The 16,775-nt window shown below is 37.3% G+C and overlaps 1 protein-coding gene across 1 annotated transcript in view; it reads right to left on the reverse strand.

Annotated features, from left to right (window-relative positions):
- The window catches only part of Lrpprc (leucine rich pentatricopeptide repeat containing), a 116,639-nt gene that overhangs the window by 92,971 nt on the left and 6,893 nt on the right, over nt 1-16,775 (reverse strand). The window contains exons 2-3 of the mRNA XM_004627661.2: nt 4,920-5,134; nt 3,440-3,562 (exon numbers count right to left, since the gene is read on the reverse strand). Coding sequence (XP_004627718.1) covers nt 3,440-3,562; nt 4,920-5,134 — 338 coding nt within the window. The remainder of the gene's footprint in view (nt 1-3,439; nt 3,563-4,919; nt 5,135-16,775) is intronic.

The raw sequence follows: 16,775 nt of genomic DNA on the forward strand, positions 1-16,775 counted from the left end.
CCAAATGGCACTGCCTTATTATTTCACCTTATAACCTCAGACTTTAATATAGCCCTGGCTCTGCTATTCATTACTTTCAATGTATTGATACATTCTTCAATTTCTTTGTGCAAAAATGTTATAAATTATCCTACATTTGCATTTATCCTAGACTTATTTTTATTGGTTTATTTAAGCAGGCTGGCCTTAAACTTACATAGCCAAAGCTGGTCTCAAACTCAGTGATTCTCCTGCCTCAGCCTCCAGAGTGCTAAGATTACAGATTATAGGTATAAACCACTTTGCCCAGTTCCCCTAGACTGACTTTGTTCAACCTTGAAGGAATGGTCTAAAGTATTACTATTTAGGGTATAAGGTGGGTTTCTCACCTGGTACAATTTCTCTCCTATGTTTATCATTCTGTGTCTGAATTTATCATTCATCTGTCATTTTTCTGTAAAATCAGAGCTTTCAAAATTATGTCTACAGATGTTAATTAGATTAGTATTTTAGGGGGCCTGCCTTTTAGCTCAATTCTTTAAGTGGCTGCTTCAACAAAGCAGTCAGGCTTAGCTTGCTATGGTTCGATCCCCACAACTCAAGCCAGCCAAACCTGCCCTGAAGGCATTCGGTGTCAAAAAAACAAGATTAGTATTTTACAATTCAGTTCAAAGAAAATGTGATACCACTTAAAACTATGACACTACACTGTTCTCAGCAAAATCTTACAGATATACCTACATATATAAATATATTTGTATATAAGTATAAAGTATGGCCTCTCTTAATACTAATAATTAAAAACATGTTCAGCCAGGTGCAGGGGCACATGCCTTTAATCCTAGCACTTGGGAAGCTGATACACAAGGATCACCACAAGTTTGAGGACAGCCTAGGCTACACAGTGAGTTTAAAGCTAGCCGGAACTACACAGTAAGAACTAGTCTCAAAAAAAAAAAAGTTCAGACTCTTAATTCAGAGATGTGTTTATCTCTACCTTTCTCTCTAAATAAGAGTGCTAGTAATTTTTTTCAATCCCAAATACTGTAAATGATTTTTAACAGACTTTTAAGAAATAGTTTTCTAAAAATACATCCATCCTTTTCCAAAATGTGAATTTTTGGCAAGCACAAGGGTCTGAGTTCAATCCCCAGTTCCTCCAAAAAAAAAAGGGGGTGGGGGAGATAGCTCAGTAGAATAAGTGCTTGCCTGGCAAGCACAGGGTCCTGAGTTCAATCCCTGGTACCACACACACACACACATACACACAAAGTGAGTTTTCTGCCAAGTGTGGTGGTGTATTCCTGTAATTCCAGCACTCAGAAGGCTGAGGGAAAAGAATGCCACAAGGCCAGCTTGGGATAGTGAGCTCAAGTCCATCTTAAACCACATGGCAAGACCCTGTCTCAAAAAAAAAGATTTTTCTCTTGGAAAACTGTTTCAAAGTTATATTTGACTGATAAATAAAACTGAATGGGTAGAAAATATGGATTAGAATCTCTCACTGTAATCTTTTGAATTTTGAACCATGTAAGGTAAAAGTATATGAACAAGTCACACTGGCATCTATCAGGGCTCTGGCAATATTAATTTAACAAATACATATCAAGCATCATTCTGTACAAAGTACCAGACTACTAACAAAGGAAACAAACTATCAATTTCACTCTCATAAAATATACAGTATTTGAGATATTTGAGAGTAATTGTAACAAAAAGTAGTATTTATTTAAATGAGACTCTTGGGTATTAATTTAGACTGATGCACAAAGGATCTTTTATATTTTATGAATATAATGTCTTTCGTAACTTTTTCTCCCATATTAACATGGTTTTTAAACATATGACAAATATATAGGCTACTTTTTATTTTTTATAGTACTGGAGATCCAACAAAGGCCTTGTGCATACCAGGCTAACACTGCCCCTGAGCTCTATCCCCAGTCCTAGAAATTTCTCATATTTATAGTCAATCCTTTACCTTCACTTTTCTACTGCTTTTATACTTAGAAAAATCCTTTTCCATTCTGAAATCCATGTAGCTGTAATTTTAAAACTTAAAAATGAACCTGTCACCAAAATGAATTCTAGATAAATTCAAAACTTCGGTGAGTTAGGAATAGTAGCACAAGCCTGTAATCTCAGCACTCAGGAGACTGAGGCAGGACGACCGCTCTGAGTTCAAGGCCAGCCTGAACTACATAATAAGACATTATCTCAAAAAAAAAAAAAAAAAGAAAGAAAGAAGAAGAAAAAGGGGGTGAAGATAGCTCAGCAGCATAAGTGTCTGCCTGGCAAGTACAAGGTCATGAGTTCGATCCCTCATACAAAAAAAAATTTTAAATAAAAAAGAAATAAAAATAAAAATAAAAATAAAAATAAAAATAAACAAGAAATAAGGACCTGTCTTTATTCTATGGGGTTTTTTTCAGAGGGGCCCCCCCTCAGTTTTTGAAGGCTACCCACAGATAAGTTCATATATTTGGAACTAGCCTTAAATGGATACTCTATCATTTTTATAACTAAAAATGTTAAGGATTCTCAAACATTTAACATATCCAACTAATTGCTGTAATGTGATTTTTCTAAAATTTTACAGTTAAATAATCATACCACCTAATAAATATTAATTTCTAGTACTGGTTGACATTTTATTATATTTCACAAAATGCCTGTACTTGGTAATTTTAGATTTTAATATGGTAAAGAAGTATCTGTCTAGTCTTCAAGGTTTTTAAAGAACGAACACTGAAGTTTATCAAAAGGTCTTTTTAATCTTTTAATATGTACTATGTTCATATGGTTCAAATCTGAAAAAGCATAAAAATGTAAAATTCACATAAAATGTTCATCATCCTAGAGCTATGTTAATATTGTATGCACATGCATATAAGAAAAAGGTACTGTTGCAAAATGGTATCACGCTATGAACACTGTTCTACATCTCTTTATTTTGAATACCCTCCTATCAGTATATGAAGAAATCCTTCATTTGAGTTGCATAGTATTCTAACATGGATGCTCCATAATTTATCTAATCCCCCATGAGAGACACCAGCGCTGATTCCAATTTTTTGGAATTACAAACAAGTTACAAAGAATATTCTCCTACATGTGAGTTTATCTGTACTTAAATGCTAACAGATGGAACTGCTTGGTCAAATAGTATGAGCAATTTTTACTGTGACAGACCAAATACCTTTCTATTTCATTTTTTATTTTTTCACTTACCAGGTTGTAACACTTGTTACAAAAAAGTTATTTTATTCTTAACACCTCTAGATGTCACTATAACTCACCAAATAAAACATTACTCCCCCCAAAAAAATTATCAACAAATTGCAAATTAAGCAGCTCTTCCATAAAACTGAATTATAGCAGTTACGTAAAAAAAAGCTCTTTCACACAAAGAAAAAGTATCCAGGTCTTTCACATATGTCACATATTTAAATAATCATACCCAATTCCTGAAGCTTGTCCCATATCTTATGAGCAAAATCTGTTCTCTCTGTAAGACTTATTTCAGGCAAGAGGGAACCACAGCTGCGTAGCAGAAGCAAGGCTTGATTACTACCAGGGTTACCTGTGGAAAAATGTTAAGAGATAACATTTAATGTAGTACCAATATCATATAAATAAATATCAAATTTTAAATGGAAATGTATCAATATTCAAAAATCTTCTATCACCAAAGATATTAAAAGCCTCCATAAATTTGAAAAATCTTACCCTTATTAAATTTTTAATGTCTGTTTTCCTAAGAGATCCAAGATTATGAAATCTATATAATCTGAATGGCTACTGGATATAAAAACAGAAAGCCTAATTTATAAGCAGTGCTTGCTATAATTCAAAGACTTAGCTTCTTAGTACTGTATAAAAATACAAACAGTATAATTAAAACTTGCAAATCTAAAATTCAGGTTTCAAAACAATTACAAAATAATATGAACTTCCTTCTTCCTATATGTACAACCTTAATCTACATGTTCCTAAAAGCTATCAGACAAAACAAAAACTTATTTATGATTCAATTTACATAAAATATTCAAAATAGGCAAACCTTACGGACAGAAAATACCCTAGTGCTGGATCAAGGCTGGGGTGGGAGAGCTGGAAACCAATGAGGGTACAAGGGTTTCTTTTTGGGATGTTGAAAATGTTCTAATATTTGCTGTAGTGAAGGGTGAGCAACTCAATAAACTGAAAAGAAAGTGACAAAAATGTCTTTAACTGTACAAAACTATAGTTGTAACTCACTTCTTTGGTATCCCCGATCATCACATTTTATACCTTTGCTTCCTGATATGACTGATATCCATGAAGAGCCTTCAGGAAACCTTATGAATTCTTAAAACTGTATGCAAAATTATGTATATTTGCATGCTGACTTGGGGGGAGCAAAGCTTTCAAGTTTCTATCAGATTAGCAAAGGCATAAATGAATCAAATTGACTTTAGTAAACCAAAAATAATAGGAAAATAATGATCCTCAGTCATGTGTAACCATTATAGGAAAACTGACCTTACACAAAGGAAGATACAAAAAACTGGTATCTTCCAAAACAACTGACCACTGAAAGCAACTTTCTCTATAATCTATGGAAAGAAATAAAACCCATTTGTTGATTGGCAGATGAGTTGGATAGATACAGAGATAATAATCGTAGTAAACAAAATTGAAAGTATCAAATAATGTACTCTACAATGTTTGTCCCTTAAAAAATATTTTTTAATTTAAACCAGGATTGGTGGCACACACCTGTAATTCCAGCATGTGGGAGTCTAAGGGAGATTGCCATGAGTTCAAAGCCAGCCTGTGCTCCATAGTGAGTTCAAGACCAGCCTAGGCTGCATAGTAGGACCCTAGCTCAAAAAATAAAGCAAAAAACCCACTTGTCAAAAAGCTTAAAACTCTATGAACAGAAAATTTTCAAATACCTGAGCGACATGTGCTTTCAAAGACATTTTGCAAAAGCCACTTTGTAATACGGCCAGTTCTTCGGACAGAATTATCCAGTGTCATTAGCGCCCAATCAAATTGACCACGATCCCTTCTAGAAAAGGTGTTCCTCCTAGAAGAAGTGTTCTCCTCTAGAAGATCATCCTTTTTTTCAGCAACAATAGCATACAGCCTGGTTTGGTTCAGTGGCTCTCTAAAAAATGAAACATAATTAGACTAAGTCAATTGCTATCTGTCTAGGTCATGTTTTTAAGTAAAATTTACCGAAGTTGTGAATGAATTACTAAGCACCTAAAACCACAAGTGATATCAAAAATAATCAGGTAAATATGAACTAGTAGGAAAGAAAGATTGGATTTTTGCTTTTGATGAAATCACACACATAAACTGTATGTAGCTAATTCCCTGAGCAGTTGACAGTACCTTGATAAGCTTTGGAACAGAATCATTTCAAACTCCAGTAATAATATGGTGTATCTTAACCCAAATGGGTTAGTACAAAACAATGAACTTCCATAAATGAGACAAAAGATATATCCAAAAGGTATATCCAAAATTCCGAGCATAAGATTATAAATTTTAAATTTAAGTAAGTCTATTTAACTTGAAATAACATTTATTACAAGTTTAAAATTATAGTTTCTTTATAGGTTCATTCAAGCCCAAATTGTGCCTATCTACAAAAATGTATACATTTACTTCAAACAAAGCATCCATTAGGTATACCTAAATATGATACACTAAGTATATAATAACTGTTTAAAAAAAATTAGAGGCACTATGGAAACTCAATAGTACAGTGTGTGCTTAGCCTATACAAAGCTCTGGGTTCAAACCCCAGCACACATACACACAAAAGTTACTAAAAGTTACTGCTATCCCATGCTGGAAAACCAGTCAGAGGATAAATAACTTATGAAACTGCATTGAAGGACACTATAAAAAAAAAAAAAAAAAAAAAAAAAAGGACACTATAACAGAGGTTTTGTTACAAGGTGATATAAACAACAGATACTAGACTCGATCTGTGATGTGGGGAAAATCACAACCACTCTGGTTATCAGTAACTCCATTCATATAAATAAATAATACAAGGGGCCGGGGAGATGGCTCAGTGGAATAAGCACTTCCCTGGCAAGCGCAAGGGCCTGAGTTCAATCCCCAGTTCCACTAAAAGAACAAAACAAAACCAAAAAACACCAAAGCACAGCAAACCAAACCAAACCAAACCAAACCAAACCTAACCAATCAAGCCTAAAGCCAATCATTCAAATAAATAATACAGAAAAAAAGGGAAAAATAAGGACACTCTAAAATTTAGGAGAAGATGCTGCTGGGAATTCTAGGGCCTTGTATGTACTAGCCAAATGCTCCATGACTAGGCTACATCCCCAGTACAAAATGACTTATCTATAAAAGCAATGACTGGCACGTTGTTAGTAATTAAGTCTTAAGAAATGAGCTGAATAAAGTGTTAAGAGTCAGGCGAGGTGCTATAATCCCAGCGCTAGGGAGCATAAGGCAAGTGAATTGCCTGAAGTTTGAAGCCAGTAAGTTCAAGGTCAGCCTGAACTATATAGCAAGACCCTGTCTCAAAAAAATCAAAAAGGGGTCAGGGAGATAGCTCAGTGGCATAAGCACCTGCCTGGAAAGTACAAGGTCCTGAGTTTGATACCTGGTACCACAAAAAAAAAAAAAAAAGAAAGAAAGAAAGAAACTAAAAGGCAGTATGATATACTGGGTAAGAAGCTGGACTTCAGAACAAAAACACATAAAACATTCTAAGTACTACATCACTACCTATAGACATGAGATTCCTGTTATTCTTTCTGTCCCAAAGGTTTCAATGGTTATTTCTTCATTACTACATCAACTGTTATTAAATGATGTCCTTGTGTCAAGCAAACACAAAATAATAGCATTTTATACCACCCAAGAGAATGCGTCAAGTTCAAGTAAGTGTGCACTCTCACACTGCTCAAAAGCAAAAGCTAAGTAATACATAAATTACAAAGTGGTAGTGAGGTATACCTGCCAGCTTTTCACACAATGCAAATGTGGTAAATGTTAAAGAACACAAAAATAAAACTTTTGCTAAATACAGCACGCACACGCGCACACACACACACACACACACACACACGGGATTGAACCCAGGACCTTCATACTGCTCTGCATCCTCAGCCCGTTTTGGAGCTAGGCTCTCAACAATGCTAAACTGCCCAGGTTGGGCTTGAACTTGCGATCCTGCTACCTCAGCCTTCCATAGTGCTAAGATTACAGGTATGTGCCACCATACACAGCCTAAATTACAGTCTTGAAATGTCATAAGACAAATAGAAAATTCAGCCAGAAGACATATATATACACTCTCAAGGTAATTTTTTTCACAAGTCTTTAAAGCAACCAAGTTTCCTTCACATAAATGTGTACAGAAATTGATATTGGAAGGCTGGGGAGGTGGCTCAGTAGAATAAGCACTTCCCTGGTAAGCGCAAGGACCTGAGTTCAATCCCCAGTTCTACAAAAAAGAAGGAAGGAAGGAAGGAAGGAAGGAAGGAAGGAAGGAAGGAAGGAAGGAAGGAAGGAAGGAAATAAATTGATGTTGGGTAGGGAAAGAATTACGTATTTAAGCAAACAATTCTCCAACACTTTGTATACTAACTACACAGCCAAGACTTTTTTTTTTTTTACTATGCTGAGGATGGACCTTGTGTACACTAGGCAAGTGCTGTACCTCTGAGCTACATCCCTAGTCAGAACTTATTTTTAAACCTGCTCTAATACACCCTGGAAGAACCAAGAATTTTACAATGAGCACAGTGAAGAGGAAAAGGAACAATCCCAGGGTTAATTCCAACTGGCCCACAAAGAGCTAGAGCATGTGGCCTCCAAATTCTAATGACCAAAGCTGATGTAACCACAGAAGGGAAAATTAATCATCCCACTCACACCTCATAACAGCATCTGCATACTTTTGAGTTAAATGCCTCAGGTTTCTCTCCTAAGACTCAGATACCACTAACAGTCAGGATACCCAAGAATTTCCACTGGTAAAATCTGGCATTTTCAGAACAGCTCTTTTTCTTTTTTTTTTTTAATCAAAGTGATGGTGCTAGTTTTTTTACTCTTTAAAAAATAAAATTTTCAAGAAGGGGGTGGTGAAGGAACGCAAGAGACAGGAAAAGGAATATTGTGGGACTGTCCTGCTTCAAGGTTGTATATGGTAAGATTTTTGGACTTATGTGCAAACATGAGAAGTATATAATTCTTTATGCCTACTTTTAAAATATATTCTAATTTTTAAATTTTTTTTATCATATTCTGTAGGGACTTAAAGTTCAACATATCAATATTTGATGAAAAATACCTGTTCCATATTATGCCTAAGATGTTTGATATGTAGACAGATAGTGAGGTTAAGCTTAACAGCCTAAGTTGTTCAATAATAACAACAAGCTTGTCTTCTGGATGATTAACAACCTAAGTTTGCAGACCAAAATTAGAGAAAAAGGAGGGCTACAAGGAAAGCCAACATTTTGGCCCTAGCCTTCTAAGGTCAATTAAGACTCTGGACATATGAGAACTTGTACTGTAACGTCATGTAACTCGGTAGTGTCCCAAATTTTCTGATCAAGGAGATTATAAGGCCAAAGAGGAAAGTGATCGATGATGTAGAGTGTGCCTGGGAGAGTCACATGGAGAGAAAACATTCTCTCAGGCTTCACAGAGAGCACATTTGCCAAGCAATGGCCATGACTCATCCACAAGGCTGACACTGACAAAGGTTCTACAATCTGAGGTACAGGATCTCAGGATAAATCCTGAGGGGATTTCACTGACCTTATCAGACCCAAAAGCTACAACTCTTGTTGCATAGGTCCTGCTTTACCTTGGTCTTAAACATCCATAAGGAAAGTATAAAAATGAAATATAAGAAATAAAGCCATGCTGTTATTTTGAGCTGTGGGGGACTCAGGTCAACAATTTCTGACATTGCCAGTCAAGCGGAAGACCCAATACTATTATGGACTACTGAACTTTTAAAATATTTTGCTGAGTTTACACACGTATAATATTTAAGTGATGGAACTTAACAAAAAAAGGGGATACAGGTGAATGTCCATTTTGTATCTGTGTATTCAGGGTGGTTAGGATAGATATATAGTTACATTCTGTTAATGAATAGAATGATTTGTTCTAATAGTGCTTGTAAATAGGATATCATGTCCGCATCTTGTACAGCAATTAACCACTAGGAAGAATGTATGCAGTGTGTTAATTATTGTAACTGTCCTACCGATTTGATTTGAAACGGTCTCATTGCTATTTGTTTATCAATAAAATTATGGCAAAAAAATAAAATAAAATAATAGCTGAGTGCCCACATTTCAAAATAAAATGCTGGGGGCCTGCCCCATAGCCCAGTTCTTTAAGTGGCTACTTCAACAAAGCAGTCAGGCTCAGGTTGCTGTGGTTCTACCCCCACAACTCAAGCCAGCCGAACCTGCCCTGAAGGCATTCGGAGCAAAAAAAAAAAAATCCTTCTGCCAACAAAATAAAATGCTAATGAACACCAGACTGTTATAAAACACATTTCTACAGAATTTCCATTTTAAGCCTGTATAGTTTTCTAAAAATGAGCTATTTACTAAAATGTAAATTTTTAGAGCATTTTTAGGGTTTCAGAAAAAGTACAATACCAATATCCCTCTCCCCTCCAGACTCCCCCACTAACATCTATTATTAATATCATATATTTATTATAAATCATAAACTGATGCTGGTTACTAGGTTTTGTAAATGCCGTTACATTAGGGTCCCCTTTGTGTGCACACTTCTATAGGGTGGCAAAGGACATGCATCCACCACTTTGGTACCATACAGAGTACTGTCACTTCCTGGAAAATGCCCTGCTCACTACCTAGTCATCCTTTCACCTTCCTTTGGGACCTCTGGCAAGCACTATTATTTTTTTTTAATGTTTCTACAGTCTTCCATTTATTTCTTTATAGCTAACAATACGCATTTAATGTTTTTCCACATCTTTTCACGATATAGCCACTCATTTATTTTTATTGCTGCATAACACTGAACTGTCCAGATATACAGAATTTTTTTATCCATTCACCAATTGAAGGCCATTTTGGTGTGCTTCCAGTTTGGAGCAGTATTTATGCACCTTTTGTGGGGATAAAAATTTTGAACTTGTTTGCTAAGCCTATTAGCTTTGTAAGCAACTGCCAAGTTACCTTACAAAATAGCTGAACCACTTCATAGTTGAACCACTTCATATTCCTACTAGTGCTGAACTAGAGTCATTGTTTCTATCCTCATCAATTGTCAGTGTTCTGAGGTGTAATCATTCTAACAACTGTGGCGCACCATTACTGCTCTAATTGGTAATTCCCTGACACATGCTGATGTGCATCTCCTCACCTGTTCGCCATGCTTATGTCGTGTCTGGTGAAGTATGTTCAGACCTTCCACCCATTGTTTAATTCTTACAATTTTTCTTATTTTGTTGTTGTTTTTGTTTTATTTTTTGTTTATTCTGGGGTTTTTTTTTGGTGGAACCAGGGATTGAACTCAGTCCCTCACTGAGCCATCTCCCTGGCCCCCTTATTTTGTTTTTCAAGCTTTTTGTTTTTGATTTTTGTCTTGTTTTTTGACAGGTTCTCATTGTTACTCAGGCTGGTCTTGAACTCATGATCCTCCTGCCTCAACTTCCTGAATGCCTAGATTAGAGGAATGCAGCACCATACCTGGCTTATTGGTAAGCTTTAGAAGTTCTATATTTTTTAAGGTATCAGCTTTTTACTTTTTTTTAAAGGCTTAAAGTGTGCTTTAATAAGTTGACACTGTATTACTGCTCCATTTCTCAGAAAAACTCCAAATTTAAGGTATCAGGGATAAATCAAACATGGCACACCAATAAAAAAAAATGCACAGCATAACTACCTAAGACAGGCAAGGCTAAGAGCTAGTTCAAAAGGATTCCTTTGGGGGCCAGGGAGATAGCTCAGTAGAATAAGCACTTGCCTGGCAAGTGCAAAGGCCTGAGTTCAATCCCCGGTTCTCCTCGCCCGCCCTCCCCCCCGCACCATAAAAAAAAGTTTCAGGAAACTAGACACTACAAATTTATTAGTACTGGCGACATTTATTTGGAGCAAATTCAGCTCCAGGCGCTGCAAGGTTGAAAGCAGGAGGGGTTCCACCAACTGTCCCGATTCCTTCCATTGTAGCAGCCTGGGCAAAGTGTTCACTTGTTGGCGGCATCAATCCCAAGGTTCCATCGGGCATCATAGTGGTAGGTTCTGGGGAAGCTGGGGTACCAGCTGGCACTGGAGCAGGGGGCATGATGCCTCTGTTGTTTATGTCCATAGCACCTTCCACAGTCATCTAGCCCATTGCTATCTCTTGTTCTCTCCCATTAGGAAAGGTTCCCTTGAATCTTCCTGCTGTCACCACATCATCTCTTTTTTTAAATATTTTTATTTATTTATTTAACACTTATTGTATATGTGTGGCCAGCTCAGCCCACCTGGGGGCGGGGCTGGCTGGCATGTGGTGCTGGGGGATCGAACCAAGGTCCCCAAGCTTGTTCCAAGTAGGTGCTTTAGACCACTGAGCCATCTCTCCAGCCCCAATCATCTCTTCTTGTTACCGCCGCATTTCTTCTTCATGGCACCCACACTTCTCTTCCTGAGCTCCAGTTGCTTTCATTTTTGGACCTCTTGTTATGCAGCTCTTCCATTCTCCGAAGTTCTTCTGGCATCTCATCAAATCCTGCCTCATCAGCATAACCTGGTGCTCATGGAGATCTCCAGCTCTTCACAGGGTTCCTTGATGTTGTGGGCCACTTGATCCTGGTGCTTCTTCTCCACCTCAGTGAATGCCTTCCAGCGCATGGCATATTCATATTGAAAGGAGCCAGGCCATGCAAATTGAGGTGGCTGTTCCCGCTCCTTGTGAAATTGCTGATTCTTTAGAACAAGCTTTTCTGGAAGTCCTTCATCATCTAACTGGTCCATAGGTTCCACAGTCAACAGGCCGAGGAAAAGTGGTTAGAAGGAAAAACCCTTCACTGCATCTGTCCAGAGCTTTCTGTGCAGCTGGCTTCACTGAGAACTCAACAATGGCTTTTCCTGAGGGTCTTTCTCAATCATCCACAATGACCACAGCCTTTTCCACCTGGCCAAACATAGAAAAGGCTTCTTCCAGTAGTTCGTTGGACACATACTGAAGAAGGTTTTGGACTGTAAGGGATGCACTATGGCAGGCAAAGTGCATGCGCAGTTGTTTTCCACAGAAAAGCATATTATCCAGCTCCACTTTAATCACTGCAAGCATTTGTGTTTCCAAGCAAATAAAGCCAAAGCCTTTATCCTTATGAATGAAAACTTCTCCTGCTTTCCCATTTCTCAAATAGTTTCCTCATTTCCTCCTCAGTGATATCTGGGGGAAGATTGCCCACAAAGAGGCAGCTACATTGGATAAATGTCTTCTCCCCTGGTTTCCTAAAATGCTTCAGGTCAACAGTCAAACCTTCATTTTGGCTACAGGCCTGTTGCCCATCTGCAGGTACTGGTGGTGGCAGCAGCGATTGCTGCTGCTGCTGCTACTGATGGTAATGCTGATGAAGCGTCCTTGGAATCTGGTTCTGCTTCTCCAAGTTAAAGATCTTACTGTTCTGCAGTTTTATACCATCAACTTGATTGAAGACAGCAAAGTGCCTCCAATACCAACAGTCTTCTCTGCAGAGTAATGTCAACACTACCCAGGCTATACCGTCTCAAGAAAATCAAGGTATAAGCTTTCTAAAAAGAAGCATTACTTGGGCCGGCCAGATAGCTAAGCAGATTAAAGCGGCTCAGGGGCCAGCGGTTTGATCCCTGGGCCTGCCATTCCAACCCCGCCCCCCAAGGCACACTGAGAGAGCGATTGAGACTGGGCATAGTGGCATTCACCTGTAATCCTAGCACTTGGGAGGCTGTAAACAGGAGGATCACTACAAGTCCAATCTACATAGTGAGACCCTGTAGACCCTGTACTAAATACATTAAAAAAAAAAAAAGCATTACTCATTCCTTTTTAACTCTGAAAGTATACCAAACTAACCATACATGTTCTCAAAACTTTTATTTTTCTTTTTCACTGGTATTATTAGCCAGTTTAAATGTCACTTGAGAGTTATCAGAGTTGGAAGAAGGGGAAGACGGATACAAAAGAGGTTAACAGGTTATTATTTATAGTGTTCGAACTTCTCTGGCCACAATGGAAGGCTCACAATTTTGCAAAGTGATAAAAATTAAACCTCAACAAGGAAGATGAGAGCAAACAATGGAAAACTTCCAGAAGCAGATATGGAATTTGGCTTTTATGAAATGCTCATAAACTGTAAGATTGATTTGCATAGAACTGCTTTTACAACTTATTGTGTTGTACTATATTCTAAAGAACTGGGATCTCAAATTCACCTTTTATTTTCTCAGAAATCCCTAATTTATGGCCGGGAAGATGGCTCAGAACAATAAGCACTTGCTTGGCAAGCACAAGGGCCTGAGTTCAATCCCCGGGTTCACTAAATAAATAAATAATTAATTAATTAAAAAAAATTTTAAAATCCCTAATTTAACTATTCAACTTGCATTTCTTTTAGTCTACTATGGCGAACTATATCAATTGATTTTCAAATGTCAAGCCAGTTTGCAAACATGATCACTTGGTTCCACTGTGTAATCTTCTACACAATGAAAGATCTATTGAGTTTTCATGTCAAAATCAAAAAGGCCTCCTCCCAAAAACGGTTGGTACTCATTTCAGGTTTTTCCACTGCTACCTACTATATGACTATCACCTGTTCCCTCGAATGCAACTCTTAAGAGTAATTATTTTACTGCTGTCTCTCACCCTTCACAGCTCATTTATGGAATCATTAGGTACTTTTTTTTTCTGAGGTTTTTACTAAAACCAGAATACAGTATATTATATCTGTAAAATCACAATTCAGAGTTTACTGGCTCAATCATTTGTGGATTTTTTCCTTAGCACCTAGTAATTGTTTCTGGAAACGCTTAAATTTTACAGAAACTATGCTTGCTTCAGCAGCATATATACTAAAAATTAATTAATTAATTAAAAATTTAAAAAAACTTGCAAGTATCCTCTACAACTTTTTCTGGCTAAAAGTTTGCAAGTAGCCAATCCCAGAGTTATTATTCAGTTCCCGTACTGTAACCCATCTCTGGCAGAGAGATGTACGAGCTTTCCCACATCATAACAGGTTGCTTTACCACCTGTTGCTACCTCCTTTTTCTCAGGTTTGTTTTTTCTTGAAGTCCTAAGATCCCTAAGATGCCGCCAAAATGCCCTGCACCTTGTAATGCTTCTAGCAATGAACCTAAGTGCCAGGAGAATCTTCCTAAGATGTTCTAGAAGGTTGAACTATTGGGTCTGCTCTGGGAACTGAAGTTATGCTGCAGTACAATAGAGGCATTTATAGGCATTTTTTGATCATATCTGAAATTTACAGTTTTTCACAATTCACAGGTACTCTAGGAATGTTACCTCCTGCATTTCCAAGGTCCACTGTACACAGATGTCTCATTAGTCTCTCAGGCTTCAGATTTTCCTCACACAACTGCCAAATCAATCATCCTTAAAACCATTTCTCCTCATGTCCTTCCCCTTGAGAACTTATAGTTGCTGTTTCTGCCACATGAAATTAAATTATTGTGCTTAATTCAGAAGATATTTATTGAGCACCTTTCTGTATACACAGGAATGTGCTACAATCTTTAGTGAGTACAGTTAATAAAGAGTTAAACTTATTTTTGAGGGGCTGGGGAGAGGGCTCAGGGCAATAAGCACTTCCCTGGCAAGCGCAAGGGCTTGAGTTCAATCCCTGGTACTGCCAAAAAAATATATATGTATATTTTTGAAATACCAATTGTGTTAAGTACTATGAAGAAAATTAATAGGGACTATAACAAAAATAAGTAACAGCAAGGCTGTTTTAAACAAACATTTAATGTTTTTTCATCATATTCTGTAGGGACTTAAAGTTCAATATATCACTACTTGAAGAAAAATACCTGTTCCATGTTATGCCTAAGATGTCTGATATCCAGACAGATAGTGAGCTTAAGCTTCACAGCCTAGGTTGTATAGTAATAACAATAAACTTGTCTTCTGGAGGGTTAACAACCTAAGTTTGCAGACCAAAATTAGAGAAAAAGGAGGGCTACAAGGAAAGCCAACATTTTGGCCCTAGCCTTCTAAGGTCAATTAAGACTCAGGACATATGAGAACTTGTACTGTAACGTCATGTAACTCGGTAGTGTCCCAAATTTTCTGATCAAGGAGATTATAAGGCCAAAGAGGAAAGTGATCAATGATGTAGAGTGTGCCTAAGGAGAGTCACATGGAGAGAAAACATTCTCTCAGGCTTTCACAGAGAGCACACTGGCCAAGCAATGGCCGTGACTCACCCACATGGCTGACACTGACAAAGGATGTACAATCTGAGGTACAGGATCTCAGGATAAATCCTAAGGGGATTTCACTGACCTTATCAGACCCAAAAGCTACAACTCTTGTTGCATAGGTCCTGCTTTACCTTGGTCTTAAACATCCAACAGAAAAGTATAAAAATGAAGTATGATAAGTAAAGCCATGGTGTTATGTTGAGCTGTAGGGGACTCAGGTCAACAATTTCTGACGTTGCCAGTGAAACAGAAGACCCAATACTATTACGGACTACTGGACTCTTTTAGAATATTTTGCTGAGTTAACACACCTATAATATTCAAATAACGGAACTAAACAAGAAAAGGAGATACAGATGAATGTCCATTTTGTATTTGTGTATTCAAAATGGTTAGGATAGATATATAGTTACATTCTCTTAATGAATAGAAGGATTTGTTCTAATAGTGTTTGTAAATAGGATATCATGTCTGCATCTTGAACAGCAATTAACCACTAGGAAGAATGTATGCAATGTGTTAATTATTGAAACTGTCCTACCGATTTGATTTGAAACTGTCTCATTGCTATTTGTTTCTCAATAAAATTATGGGGAAAAAAAATTTAAGGAACAGGACATTTAAAGGTTTGGCCTAAAGGTGGGCATGGTGGCACAAACCTGTCATCCCAGCACTCAGGAGGTTGAAACAGGAGTATCAATCACTGGGAGACCAGCCTGGGCTACAAAGTGAGCTCAAGGTCAGGCTAAACTGTATAGCAAGACCCTGTCTCAAAAATATAAACAAACAAATTTATGTATGTATGTATGTTTCACCTAACGATAAAGAGGACCAGCCATCAGGATGGCAAAGGATGAAGGTTCCAGAAAAACAGAACAGCCTGTACCAGGCCAGGTGAATGAACAACAGAGAGCATCAGAGATGCGACTGGAGAGAAAAGTGCCACATCATCATTCTGGGACTTTATTCTAGGTATAGATTTGAGATAAAATATCGAATGGTATCAGACCGTGTTGAAAGTTTACTAGCAGTTGTATCACAATCTATTTTTGTTTTACTTTTGAAAATGAACTGAAAAAAGAAAAGAAAAGAAAAGAAAAGAAAAGAAAAGAAGAGAAAAGAAAAAAAGAAAGAAAGAAAGAAAGAAAGAAAGAAAGAAAGAAAGAAAGAAAAGGGGGGCCTGGGGAGATGGTTCAGTGGAATAAGCGCTTCCCTGGCAAGCACAAGGACCTGAGTTCAATCCCTGGTTCCACCAAAAAAAAAAAAAAAAGAAAGAAAAAGAAAATGAACTGAGATGATGCAGTATTTCCCAAAATCATCATACTTCTGCTACTCATAATGATT

The sequence above is a fragment of the Octodon degus genome, unplaced genomic scaffold (assembly GCF_000260255.1).
Source record: "Octodon degus isolate 3935 unplaced genomic scaffold, OctDeg1.0 scaffold00020, whole genome shotgun sequence".
In the NCBI taxonomy this organism is placed as follows: Eukaryota; Metazoa; Chordata; class Mammalia; order Rodentia; family Octodontidae; genus Octodon; species Octodon degus.